Source organism: Pholcus phalangioides, unplaced genomic scaffold (assembly GCF_987345545.1).
Source record: "Pholcus phalangioides strain wild (caught in Gottingen) unplaced genomic scaffold, Ppha-v1.0 ptg000010l_1, whole genome shotgun sequence".
NCBI lineage: Eukaryota > Metazoa > Arthropoda > Arachnida > Araneae > Pholcidae > Pholcus > Pholcus phalangioides.
Genome location: NW_028301603.1, coordinates 28,559,052 through 28,572,525, shown reverse-complemented (window position 1 = coordinate 28,572,525; position 13,474 = coordinate 28,559,052). Strand labels below are relative to the sequence as shown.

Here is a 13,474-nt window from a genome sequence, read left to right as displayed (position 1 = left end):
CTTTATTTAGTGCCTTTTTGCCTGCCTATTTCGACCGTTTTTAGTGCCTAAACTTCCGGGCTATAGTTATTATAATCAATTTCTGTTAGTTTCAATGCTATGTGAAGGCTAAAAACTAAAAATTTCTTTTTTTAAGAAATTCATTGTGACCCACCCCTCTAAGCCGTAATTGGACCAAATGTGGCCCTGGGAGTTATCTGATATAGCCTGCACCCCCCCCCCCCGAACCTAATTGTCTAAAAATGAAATAAGCATTTACAGATCGCTTAGGTGACCCATGGCACAATTCCAGAGCAATTAAGCGGCCCGCGACACATTTTCAGATCACTCAAATATAAGCCCGTGGTATATATTCACAGATCACTTAAGTGACCCGCGACACAGTTCCAGAACACTTAAGCGAACCGTGGCACATTTAGAGATGATATGTGGCATAGTTATAGAGCACTTAAGCGGCCCTGTGTGGCTCTGTGTGCCCGCGGCGCGTTTGCAGATTTCTTAATCGATCCGCGGCATAATTACGGATCAATGCTCTTGAATGATGCGTGGCTCAGTTCCAGATCATTTAAAGGATCCGCGAAACATTTAGAGGTCACTACAGTGGCTCTGCAGGGGACTCATCAATAAGGAGAATGTTAGTTCAGGTGCCCACAAAGTAGCGCTAGGCTTTTCTCGTTTTTGGCACACCGAGTATAAGATGCCCGTTTAAAATATTTCATATTACCATAAAGGGTCTTTGATGACGTGATGACGTAAGTATCATCCAAACCCCCCCCCCCGTCATCAAAAGTCAGAAAATCAGAAACACCCCCCCCCGCCCCATTAATGCTGACGTAATACTTGAATGACCCCTCATATGATTTCAGATTGACGGTTTATTACTATTTTTTTATGTAATTTATTTTTTGTTGCCTGGGGCGACTACGTTTCGTTGTTTTTAATAAAACACTTTCCGGATACACCCATCCTTCGGGAGCGCTTCGATACCTCTCCGAGATGTGTCTCATGCTCTTTATAGTCACTAGAATAAGGGTCCACTAGAATCCTTATCTAGTAGCCTTAATGCCCTTCAATGGTCGAGGGGGGGGGCATTACTGGGGTGGTTCGTTTTTTTTTGCAGAAGAGTGTAATTAGTTCCACCTCCCCCCCCCCCTCACAAATTCTAATTGGTTAATTTGTCACCAGTCAGCAGCAACTACAATTCATTGTATTCATGAGGAGAGAAGTAGAACAGAAACTGGGGGATTCGTACCTTCGGAAGGAGGTCGTCCTCCGCAGCCTCTCGTCCTCTTTAAATTCGGCGGTTATTTTCTGAATTTGTGCGCATTTGTCTCTGACCTGAGGAGAGAGGACCAATAAATAAAAAGCGTTATCAAGTGCAATACAATGTTATGGAGAATTGCAATAAAACGATCATTCTTACAGTCTCGACTTACGAACGGGCTACGTTTTGAATACCGATAGGTGAGTGAGTGGATGAGCATCTACACAACATATTACCCCTCCTTAAGACGGACGAGATATCTCGTCCTATCGCAAAAGGAAGAAATTCATTTCAAATCTGGGTTTTTTTACCTCTTTTCTAATGATCGCGAAGCCCTATTGTGTACTATGAACGGAAGTTGTTCCTCTCCCTCGTTCTTTCTACACAGTGGCGTATTTACGGGGGTCTATAGCCCAGGGTGGTAAGTTTTGTATATGACCCGAAATAAATCCACCTCTGCCGAGACAGTGAAGGACTAGGTCAGTGAAAGTCACCAAAAGAATGAGAGTTTGCAAGTACGTGAGTGGGGGGAAAAGAGTGACACTTAGAGCATAAATGAACAAAACAGTGACCTGCAGAGCGAGGGACCAAGTCTGTGAGTGGCCTAGAGCGTGTGCAAGCATGTGAATGACCAAAAGAGTGACTTAGAAACGCAGGTTACTTGCAGAAGGACCACAAAATTCGTGTAGATCAAAGGCGGCAAAACCATAAATCACTTGGTCACTGTTTTGGTCGATCACTTATTTGAACACTCTTTCGCTCATTCAGATGCTTGCACACACTCTCTAGGTCACTCACATGCCTGCACGCTCTCCAGGTCACTGTTTGTTCACTCAAATGCAAGGCCGCAAAATCCTGGGCGGAGATACGGGGATGCCCCCCCCCCCCAGCGTCAAAGGTGGAGTCGACTGATCTTATGTATATGTGGTTTGACATCATCATCGTGCCCCCCCCCAGACTTCCAAGTCTATCGCCGCCTATGGACCTGCTCCCCTCTAGTTGCGGCCCTGCTCAAATGCTTGCACACTGTTTTGATGACTCACATGCTTGTGTAAAATGAACGATTGGGCATCACCATGGCCTCCACATCCTGAAGCAGGGCTTCTAGGCTGGGATCTTTTACGGGCCCCCCGACCAGACGTTCATGGGGCCTCTTTATGATTAATTTATAGCGTGAAAAAACAAAAAAGTGATTAAAACCACACCGGGCCCCAGGGCTGGAGCCTTGTCAGCCCACCCCTTGTGGGGGCCATGGGCATCACAACAACATCGCTTATATATAAGAAAGTTTAATTAAAACTGCAGAATTCTACGGTGCAATTAGATACCCATCAGGCCATGGCCCCCAAAAGGGGGGGGGGCTGACAGGGCCCGTGACAGTTCTCATCATTTTTTTGCTTTTTCACCCTATAATTTGACTGCAGAAGGGGCCCGTGAAAAGTCTGACAGGGGGGCCGCAAAAGATTCCAGCATGTGGGGGCCAAGCATCAGAGCGCATTCAGCCATGCGTCTTGTCCTGCCTCGCTTTACCACATTGAATGCTGTTACCTTTACATGGCAGCTGCCTCTACGTCATCAAAAAAGAGCAGGTGACATTCGCTAACGCTTTCACGCTGTTGTGGTCACTCGCATCTAGGTGTCGCTCTTCCGTGTTCACTCACTGACCTACTAGCCCTTCACTCTCTAGCGCAGAGGCGAATTTACGACTTTATCGCTTGTGTCGTGAGCGCTGTACAGATTTTCTTCCTTTCAAACCGAGCACAACTCAGGTCTATCGCCACGGGCAATTTACTACCTAGTGAGTTGTGCCGGATGTGCAAGTGTGTTTACCTAACAGTCTGAGCTCGTATCTAGTGTTGTATATGATTTTTCGGTGCTGCCATCTATATTTCAGAAGTGACCACCGCTGTGAGGCGCGAACCCAGGTATGCAGATTTCGCCACCCTTCTCCCATTTTACGGATTTTATTGATCATTCTGAAATTTGCTGGTTCTCTTAACTAGTCGCGCTTGGCGAGAGATAGCTCACTACGCCCCTCCTCCCGTAATTACGCCCTTTTTCCGCGCCACGTTAGGGTGTCACGAGAACAGCCAGATGTACAGTCGAATCCCGTTTTAACGAATACCGTTATAGCGAAAATCTCGTTTTAACGAACATTTTTCTAATCCCCAAAATAAGTTTACATAGGAACAATACTAGGTAACCTGGAAACCTGGAATTCCTTTATAACGAAATTTCGTTTTAACGAAGTGATTCCTCTGGTCTCTGGACGTTCGTTATAACGGGATTCGACTGTATCACGTCCAACCATTCTATTATTTCTATTACTTCCATTATTATTATTACGTCCATTCAAACCATTCTCGCCAAATACCATCAAAATATTTCTGTTCGTAACTCGAAAAGTTCGTCCTTAGGCAAGTCGAGCAGTGTCAGGAACACGCTTTATAAGTATCGCTATATCTGTGTGATTTTATAATATGTACTCACCTTGGACAGAGATTCCTTCCACTCGCTGCTGGGAACGGTGACGTCCTTGGCCTTCGAGGAATCGCCAGATTCTTGGACAGATGCGATGACATCCACCTGCGATCAAAGAAAGAAACTACCATTAGAAGCATCGAAGGCCGCACCGACAGGCTTTTTGCAGGCCTGCTAGTTATTACAGTTAGGCTGCTGCAGATTCTGAACGGTTGGAGCCTGAGACATTAGTGATTCAGACGCCTACGTATGATTGTGGTGGGATCTTACGTCTTTCTGGAGTTCTTGCATCATGGAATGGAGCTCCTGCGTGACGTGGAGCCTCTGCCTCCATTCTTCTCGTTCGGACATCAGGATCTCCCTCTCGCGCTTCATGCGGTCGTACAGGCCCCTCAGCTTGGCCTGCGATTCCCTCATGTCCAACAGGCTGCTGTGCAACTGTTCAACAGAAAAGAAGACGGAATTAGCACCATAATTGACAAATAACTTGTTCAATTCAGCACACAAAAATCTCACCACACTTTCGATCAAAATGGCTGCCCCCCCCCCTCTATGAAGTAACCACGAAATGCTCGTCTAGGCCCCACCCAATCGGTACTTAAGGGGTCATTCAAGTATTACGTCAGCATCGAGGGTGGGGGGAAGGGGTTTTCGGATTTGCTGACTTTTGATGACAGGGGGGGGGGGTTGAAGGTTGCTTACGTCATCAACCACCCTTTTTGAAGATATGAAATATTCTAAGCTGCTGACAAAATTTTGTTGACGGGGACGGGGGGGGTCAAAAATGGCTAAAAATCTGCTTACGTAATACTTGAATGGCCCCTAAGTTTGAACAGGAACGCTAACATATGCGTCCAGTGTGCCCAATCCCTATACGATCAGGGACGTAATATTGCGTCCAAATACCAGTGGAATAAATTCGATCCAGCTGTTTCGTCAACCTCTTTTTTTTTTCCTCATCACGAAGCTTTATTGTAACCTTATGAAACAACGTTGTGTGCGCGTGCGTTTTCTCCCCCTGTTCTCCTCAGCTTCCCCCCCCCTTCCTCGTTCTCCATGGCAATTCCCCTCTTCCCCTACATATAATGTATCGTTCTCAAACTAATCCTTCTATTACATACTATACATGGAAGTGCGAAAGAGAACACATGGATGAGGGTGAAAAAGCAAGGCACTGTACACACAGACACACCTCTTATCTAATTATCTACTGTCCTCCCTTGTTTTTTCTTTCTCTTTCTTCCTTTTCTTTTCTTAACGTGCGGGGAAGTACATAGATAACAAAGTTTTTTTCGTACCGAACCTGAGGCGAGCCAACACCTTCTATAGAACAAGGCCTCCGCACGAAACTCGTGACGTCACTGAAGAAGGCCATTTCAGCTACTGCCGTTAGATACAGCAGGCCGACGCATGCGATATCTTTACTTTTTTTTTCCGCAGTATGTATATCCAATGGCAATGGAGAAATGGCCTTCCTCATTGACGTCACAAGCTTCGTGCGGAGGCATTGTTCTGTAGGTGGTGTTGGGCGAGCACCCATAGATCGGCGCTTTTATTTCCCCACACAGCTCGTTCGGTATTTAATTGCTATACGTCGATATGACCGGAGTTGGTATATAAGTAAAGTAGTATCAAGTGGTCTTGAAAGATTAGGAAAAGGCACGATGAACGAGAATCAAAGGCTGGGTAAAAACATCCACATGCCAGTATAAAATTTGAATCCAGGTCAGTTTTTAATGTCAGCGCCTAAACAGACTAGACCCGAGAATCAAAGCCGATTTCCCAATGCTCGATGAAGATGATCCCTCGACTGGGTATTCGAACCCCCCCCCCTCCCCCACTATTTTTTTTTTCTGTCAAGGCCTGAACAGATAAAGGATAAACACTGTGATTCGAGAATCAAAGCCGATTTCTTAAGGCTTCATAAAAACATTACCTTCCTAGTAGGCATCGTAACCCAGGTATTTCCTTTTAATTTTAGGGCCTGTGAACAGGCCAAACCAAAACACCGAACCCTATGCCAGCCTCTCGCTGGATAGCAGATTATTGTTTTTGAGTGGAAAGGATCAGCCTAAACAGGCCGGCACCCGAGAATCAAAGCTGATTTTCTAGACATCGATTTAGATATTTTATAACTCGAAAAAGGGGGGGGGGCATTCTGGGCATTTGACACCCAAAGCCTAGAAGGGCCTTTGAACCTATGCTAGTTTTTGAGGTCAGAGTTTGAACAGATCAAGAAAAAGACCTCGACCCCGCCAATCTAAGACGATTTCCTAACGCTCGGTAAGAAAATCCACGTCCTAGGAGGGCATTCGAACCTAAGTCTGTTTTTGATATCAGGTCCTAACAGACCGGGCATGGGGGGGGGGGGGAGGCATTGCCCTCCCAGCGTCGAAGGTGGAGTCGATTGATCTAATGTATATATATGAATTGACATCATCATCGTGCCCCCCCCCCCCAGACTTCGAAGTCAATCTCCGCATATGAGACCGGGACACGAGAATCAAAGCCGATTTCTTAAGGCTGGGTAAAGGCATCCACGGCTCAGCAGGCAGGGCATTTGAACCCAGACCTGTTTTTGCTGTCAGGGCCCTAAAAAAATCAGGAAAAGACTCGCTTAAACAAGAATCAAAGTCGCTTTTTTTATAAGGCAGTTTTAGAACATCCACGTCCCAGTATAAAATTTGAACCCAGGAGGACATTCGAATCCAGACCATTTTTTTGCTTTCAGAGACTGAACAGATCAGGAAAAAGGCTGGGACCACAATAATCAGTACCCGAGAATCAAAGCCGATTTCCTTAAGGCTGGGTAAGGAAATCCACGTCCTAGGAGGGCATTCAAACCTGAGTCTGTTTTCGATTTCAGGTCCTGAACAGACCGGGACTCGAGAATCAAAGCCGATTCCCCGAGGCTGGGTAAGAAAATCCGCGTCTTTCGGCCGTATTCACAGACAGAATTTAAACTACAATCGCAAGTTAAAGGATTAAGGATCGACACGGATTGGTAAAAATCCTGAATACAAATACAAATACAACGCCACAACCAATCCGCCATTTAACCAATCCGTGACGATCTCCAATCCTTTCACCTGCGGGATTGTAGTTTAAACTCTGTCGGTGTATACAGCCGTTAGGAAGGCATTCAAACTCGTCTGTTTTTTCAGGTCCGATTTCAGGTCCTCAACAGACCGGGACTCGAGAATCAAAGCCGTTTCCCTAAGGCTCGATAAAGACATCCCTGGGTAACATTCGAATTCCGGTGCGTTTTCCAATTTTGAAGGCTTTCGTGACACCTACTCGTCTACCACTAGGAAAAAGGTCAGTGGCGGAATAAATTCGCGAGCGTGAATCTATCTATGGATTGCGTCGTTTCCCAAGGAGATGTCCGAGGGCAATCGAAAATTTTGCGACTCGTATTATCTGAACGGAGAGATAGTTACCTCGGCCATTTTCCTCCTGTTTTCGTGTTGTTCCTTCTCGGCCATCTCCCGCATGTGGTTGAGTTGTCGCCTGAGGTTCAGCTTGTCCTTCTCCTTGTCCCTGTCCGTCGATTCGGTCTTCTCCTTGAGGTCCTCGACCAACTTCTGGGTCTCGCTGAGAAGGTGCTGGAGCTCGCCCCGCTCTTTCTCCCAGGCCAGTTCGAGGCGAGTCCTCGCCAAACTTCGGGTCTGTCCTCTCGTACTCTCCAGGATCTTTTGCTCTTCCAGCTGAAACGGGATCAATTTAAAAAGAGCATGTTGAATAAATTAGCCGAAAGACACCGAGTAGATACGCGACAATTACTAGAAGGCGGCCATCGAAGTGGTACCTGGTTGATTTTGGATTTCAGTTCGGAGATGTGGATGTCGGCCGAGTTCCTGTCGGTCTCGATCTGGAGCTTGAGGTTCCTGTTCTCGAGCATCATGTCGTCCAGTTGCTCTTTCACTTCTTCCATCTGGTTCCGGACTTCCTTGACTTTACGCCTGGCCATCTCCGCCTGCAATCAAAAGGCGTTCGTTCATATACGGCACTGTGTTGTGTCGAATTAGGGCATGCAATGATCAGCCCACGGCCAGTGCCCCAAATCTGATTTTGTAAAAATAAACCATAAGTGACCCACGATGCAGTTCAACATCATCTGAGTTGCACGAGGCATATTCCCGGATCATTTAATCGCTAGCATCACTCAAGTGGCCCGCGGCACATTTCCAGAGCGCTTGAGTAACCGGCAGCATGTTCACATATCACTCCGATGGAGTTCCAGAGCTTTTAGGTGACCCGTGAATCACTTATAAATGACCTGCAACAGCGCTTCAGATCCCTCAAGTGACTCGCTGAAGCACTTAAGCGACCCACAGCGAATTTCGTGATCACCGCGGCACCGTTCCAGAACACTTGAGCAAGCCGCTATTCCAGATTATTAAATTAAGGGGCCCGCGACACGTTTTCAAATCATTGGAGTGGCCCTTTTAAAGGTTAAACACCCTTCGATTAGAGATTTTTTTTGCATAATAGCAATATGGCAGTTACGTACCTCCTCGCGGTGTCGAGCCCGTTCCCTCTTGAGGGATCCGCTCTTGACTTCCTCGACGCTCCTCTCGGCGGTGCTCAGCTTCGACTTGAGGTGGTCTCTCTCGGTGGCGAGCTGAGCGATCTGCTTCTGCATCGAGGTGATCTCCGAGCCCATTATCGACATGCGGCCCTCGTAGTCGGCTCTGAGGGCCCCCAGTTCTTTAGCCGCCCTGTTACCGCTGCCGGTGTCTGCCGAGCTGGATATGCTCGTGATCCAAGCCTGACGCTGGGCCTCGGACGCCCTCGACATCTCTTCGACCTGAGAAGGGGAAAAAAATATTGGGATAAGTTCAGCCTCTCTTCTCTACTTACCATTCCAATGTAGATGGAGGCTGGATGGATACAATTCGACGTCCTGATGCATCCCACGCATTTTAAATCTGAAAAATATGCAGTGAAACCCCTCTTAACGAACACTTCGTTTTCTTTCAAACCGAGCACAACTCAGGTCTATCACCATCTATGGGCAATTTATGGCAAGTTGTGCCGGAAGTGTAACTGTGCGTAAAGTGCTCTTAACGAACACTCCTCAGATGCGGTCACCCCTCTTTTACGGCCAAATAATAATTTCCCGTTGTATAATAAAATTTTACATTTCAAACCCCCGATTAACGGTCACTCCTCTTTTAAGGACGATTTTTTTTTTGTCCCACTGGTGACCTTAAAAGAGAGGTTTTACTGTATTTGGATATAGTCTTTTTATTCTTTATTTTAAGGCCTGAACTGAGGACGAACCCGAGACCGAAAGCCGATTTCCCGAGGCTAGATGAAAACATCCACGTTCTGATGTGCCCAGGTCCGAGAAACGAAATAGATTACCTGAGGCTAGATCCCCATCCTAGGCTGGCATTTGAATCCAGGGCCCTCTGAATGTCAGAGCCTCAACCAAGCACGGAAGAAACGGGGAGACCCTAGACTCAAATGCAATTTCCTGCGGCTAGATCCACATCCTTAGCTGGCATTTGAATCCAGGTCTGGTTTTTGCGGTCAGAACTGAACTAGGCATGAAAAATTTAAAAAAAAAGACCAGAACCCGAGACACAAAGAAAGAGTTTTGAGGCTGGTTCCCAGGGTGGCATTTGAAACCAGGTATGGCTTTTGCTGTGAAAAGACTGGGAACGCTACACCCAAAGCCTATTTCTCGAGTTCGCGTCCTAGGTATTTGAATCCAGCTTTTTTCAGTTAGAGCCTGAACAAAGCAAGGGGAAAAAAACAAGGACCCGAGACTCAAAGCCAATTTCCTGAGGCAAGATGGAGACATCCACGTCCTAGGCTGGTATTTGAATCCAGGTCTTCTTGTCAGAGACTGAACTAAGCATAAAAATGTAATAAGACCAGGGTCAAAGACTCTAAGCCGATTTCCTGAGTATATGCATTTGAATCCTGGTCTGGTTTTTGATGTCAGGATCTGAACTGGGCATGAAGTATTTTAAAAGATGAGGACCCGATACTCAAAGTCATACTTTTGAGGCTTCCACGTCCGAGGGTGGAGTTTGAATCTAGGTCTTTTTTTGCTATCAAGGCCTGAACTGATCAGGAAAAAGACAAGGACCCGAAACTCAATGTTAATTTTTTGAAACTAGATGAAGACATCTTCCAGCGTTGCCCAACTCAAGTCAGTTTTTTCTGTCAACGCCTGAACTGAGCAGGGAAAAGACCGAGACCCGAGACTCAAAGCAGTTTTCCTGAGGCTCTATCCACGTCCTAAGCCGGCATTTAAATCCAGGTCAGTTTTTTTTTGCCGTCAAGGCCTGAACTGAGAGAAAAGACCAGAACCCGAGACTCAAAGACAATTACTGGGGCTAGATTCACGGCCTAGGCTGGCATTAGATGCCATTCACGTCTTTTTTTTTTCTGTCAAGGCTTGAACTGAGCAGGGGAAAAACCAAAGAACTCAAAGCCAATTTTCTGAGACTAGATGAAGGCATCAACATCCTAGGCTGGCATTTATTTCAATCCAGGTCTGGTTTTTGCAATCAGAACCTGAACTGAACGTGAAAAAGTCAGGAAGACCAGAACTAGAGTCTCAAAACAATATTTTTAAGGCTAGATCCACGCCATTTTTTTACGGTATTTTTATCCAGGCCTTTTTTTTTCCCTGTCAAGGCCTGAACTGAGCAGACCAACATCAGAGACTCAAAGCCCATTTCCCATGACTAGGTAAAGAAATCTATTCAAGTTTCAGACCAATGCGGGGAATGGTTTCGTCAACATACTCGAGATGCGTAATAGCGACTTCAAACCACCTGTTCGTGAATGTCACGAAATTCGACTCACGCTTTTGCGCAGCTTCTCGCGTTCCTCCTTGAGGTGTTTCTCCTCCTTGCGGTAAGATTCGATGAGCGTCTCCTTCTCTTCGAGCTGACTCTTCAGCCTCAGCCGCTCCTGTTCCACGTTCTTGAGACGTTCCAGCCTCTGTTCCGACCCTTTCAGACGTTCCTTCAGAGAAAACAAATCAAAACAATAGGAATTCGTTCCATTCGTTTGAAGTTATCATTCGAGAAAAAATTACGCCACTGTCAATCTAGGTGGGGGGGGGGGCGTGTACTCACCTGCAGGTCGCTGTTCTCTTTCTTCCAGGTCTCGTGCTTGTTGGTGAATTTGTCCTTGAGCGAAGCGAATTCGGCGTTGATGTTGTTGAGGTCACGCTGCAGGCAGCAGCTCTGGGCCTCGGCCTGTTCTTTGTCCTGCACCAGGCGGGACTTGGTCCTGACGAACTCGTTCTCCAGCTGCTCGTACTACGTGCACAAACATGATATCTTAATGAAACTGGTCAATCTAACATTAAATGTCAATACTGCAAATAGTATGGTGGTATGTAGTGGTCGCCATACCTTGGTCGTGAGGTCGTCGTATTCCTTCTTGATCTTGTCGACGTCCTTCTCGAGTATGAGGGACTTCTGCTTGGCCTCCTCGGTCTCTTGGAGCTGGATCTGCATCCTCCTCTGTTCGCGTTCGAGCTGGACGAGCCTCTCCTTGGCCTGGATCAGTTCCTCGTCCTTGTTCTTCTGCTGCTGTTCAGACTCCCTCTCGGCCCTCTCCCGCTTCTTGATCTCGGCCCTCAACTGCGCCTCCAGGTCGTCGATCGAGCTCTGCAGTCCCTCCTTGTCCCTCCTGTGCTGGGTGTTCGCCGACCTCATCTTCTCCTGGGCCTCTTTCAACGACTTCTCAGCCTAATCACGGGGCGAAAAACAATTATATATACAAGATATAGAATACAAATATCGCCGTCATACTTCTGGAGCCCCTATTTTCCGGGGCCAGGACCCACTTAAGGACCCACAACTGAATGCTTGGTCTACCGGGATAAGCAAGAATTTTTGCGTCCCTGCGTAATGTAGAAGAAACTATTAAAAAAAGGTAAATTCAACGCTCTTCTTGATTGGCACCCGGGACCCTCCTACTCCTCCTCTCTATGCAATATTTTCATTTTCTCATGCAGGGGTTCTTGACCTTGTATGTTTTACGGACCTCTGAGCTAATAAGACGAGGGCCATGGACCCCCCCCCCCACACCCGCCCTATAAGTAAAAGCACTGAAAAGCCCTGAAAGTAAAAGCACTGACGTGAAAAAGCTAAAGAAAGTCTCTAGGGCTGATTAAGAATCCTTACGTTAGTGCTACGCATAGCACAAATTAAACACTTCCCAGAATGCACCAATTCATCAGAAATTCCTCCATGGGAGTGTTTACGAACTGCGTATTTAGTATTCATGTCGTGAATATTTTAAACAAGTATCGTCGATATGTTTCGGACTCCAGGACTAGAGCTCTGCTTGCAGCAGGGCTATATAAATGTAATAAGGACTGTCTCATGACGCGCCGAAGTCGGTACCAGCTGACGTCATAGGCCTGACAGAACTGGTTAGTTGCCATTCTGGCTGCCCTGGTGTTTCAAGGTCGCTCTTTAGTTAAAAAGTATCAGAGCAGTGACGTCACGCACCTGATCCGAGACCACGCCCACTGAGCCATGGCGGCAAGAGCAACTTGAAAAGGATGAGACAATCTTTACTTTCTAGCCCTGAGCTGGCAACCTATCCCTTTGTGGGGATGGGAGGTGGGGAGCATGGTTCCAGGTTAAGAAAAGTTGCCGCAAGAGGAATGCAGTGGCGTATTTACAGGAGGGCGGTACATTTAAGAGATGAAGGGCCGAGAAAATTAGTAAAATGGGAGAAGGGCGGCAAAACCATAAATCCATCTCTAGCTAGAGAGTAAGGTACCAGGTCAGTGAGTGGCCTAGAGAGTTTGCAAGCACATCAGTAAACAAAAAAGTCGGCTAGAGCATGTGTAAGCATTGGAATGAACAAGACTGACCTAGAGCGTGTTCAAGCATCTGAATGACAAAAAGAGTGATCTAGAGCGTGTGCAAACATCTTAATGACAAAAAGAGTGACCTAGAGCGTGTGCAAGCATGTGAATGACCGAAAGAGTGACCTAAAGCGCGTGCATGTGAATGACCGAAAGAGTGACCCAAAGCGTGTGCATGTGAATGACCGAAAGAGTGACCTAGAGCGTGTGTAAACATGTGAATGACAAAAAGAGTGACCTAGAGCGTGTGTAAACATGTGAATGACAAAAAGAGTGACCTAGAGAGTTTGCAAGCACGTCAGTAAACAAAACAGTCGGCTAGAGTATGTGTAAGCATTGGAGTGAACAAAAGTGACCTAGAGCGTGTGCAAACATCTGAATGATAAAAAGAGTGACCAAGAGAGTGTGCAAGCACGTTAATAACCAAAAAGGGTGACCTAGAAACACAAGCGCATTCACAGGGTAGGGGACCAATTGCCCAGGACGGCGAATTGAAGGAAAGAGTGGTCAATAAAATTAGACTAGAATGAGAGAAGAGCGGCAAAATTCGCGTAGCCCGCATGCGGCAAAACCGTGAATTGCGACCACGGGTGCGTCTGCATGTTATGAGTTGAAAACACGCAGAAACGAACAATAATATCGCCAAAGTGTACCTTTTCGAGCTTGTCACCGAGTTCCTGGGTTTTGTTCCTGAGGATCTTCTCCTCCTCCCGGGCCAATTCCAGGGCGGCCTCTCCTTTCTCTCTGGCTTCTCTGACGGCCGCCTCTTTCTTCTTCTTGTGGTCATCACGCAACCTCGACTCCTGTTTGGACACCCAAGACATCAGCACATCACTTTAATATCATAGCAAAGAGACACTTGAAAGGTGACT

General features: G+C 46.7%; 1 protein-coding gene across 1 annotated transcript in view; it reads right to left on the bottom strand.

The window, feature by feature from the left end:
- The window catches only part of LOC149081222 (uncharacterized), a 57,107-nt gene that overhangs the window by 5,343 nt on the left and 38,290 nt on the right, over positions 1 to 13,474 (bottom strand). Inside the window, exons 14-23 of the mRNA XM_089238050.1 lie at positions 13,256 to 13,405; positions 11,131 to 11,469; positions 10,849 to 11,034; positions 10,574 to 10,735; positions 8,259 to 8,555; positions 7,554 to 7,721; positions 7,186 to 7,452; positions 4,016 to 4,183; positions 3,755 to 3,850; positions 1,253 to 1,338 (exon numbers count right to left, since the gene is read on the bottom strand). Of these exons, the coding sequence (XP_089094176.1) occupies positions 1,253 to 1,338; positions 3,755 to 3,850; positions 4,016 to 4,183; positions 7,186 to 7,452; positions 7,554 to 7,721; positions 8,259 to 8,555; positions 10,574 to 10,735; positions 10,849 to 11,034; positions 11,131 to 11,469; positions 13,256 to 13,405 (1,919 nt within the window). The remainder of the gene's footprint in view (positions 1 to 1,252; positions 1,339 to 3,754; positions 3,851 to 4,015; positions 4,184 to 7,185; positions 7,453 to 7,553; positions 7,722 to 8,258; positions 8,556 to 10,573; positions 10,736 to 10,848; positions 11,035 to 11,130; positions 11,470 to 13,255; positions 13,406 to 13,474) is intronic.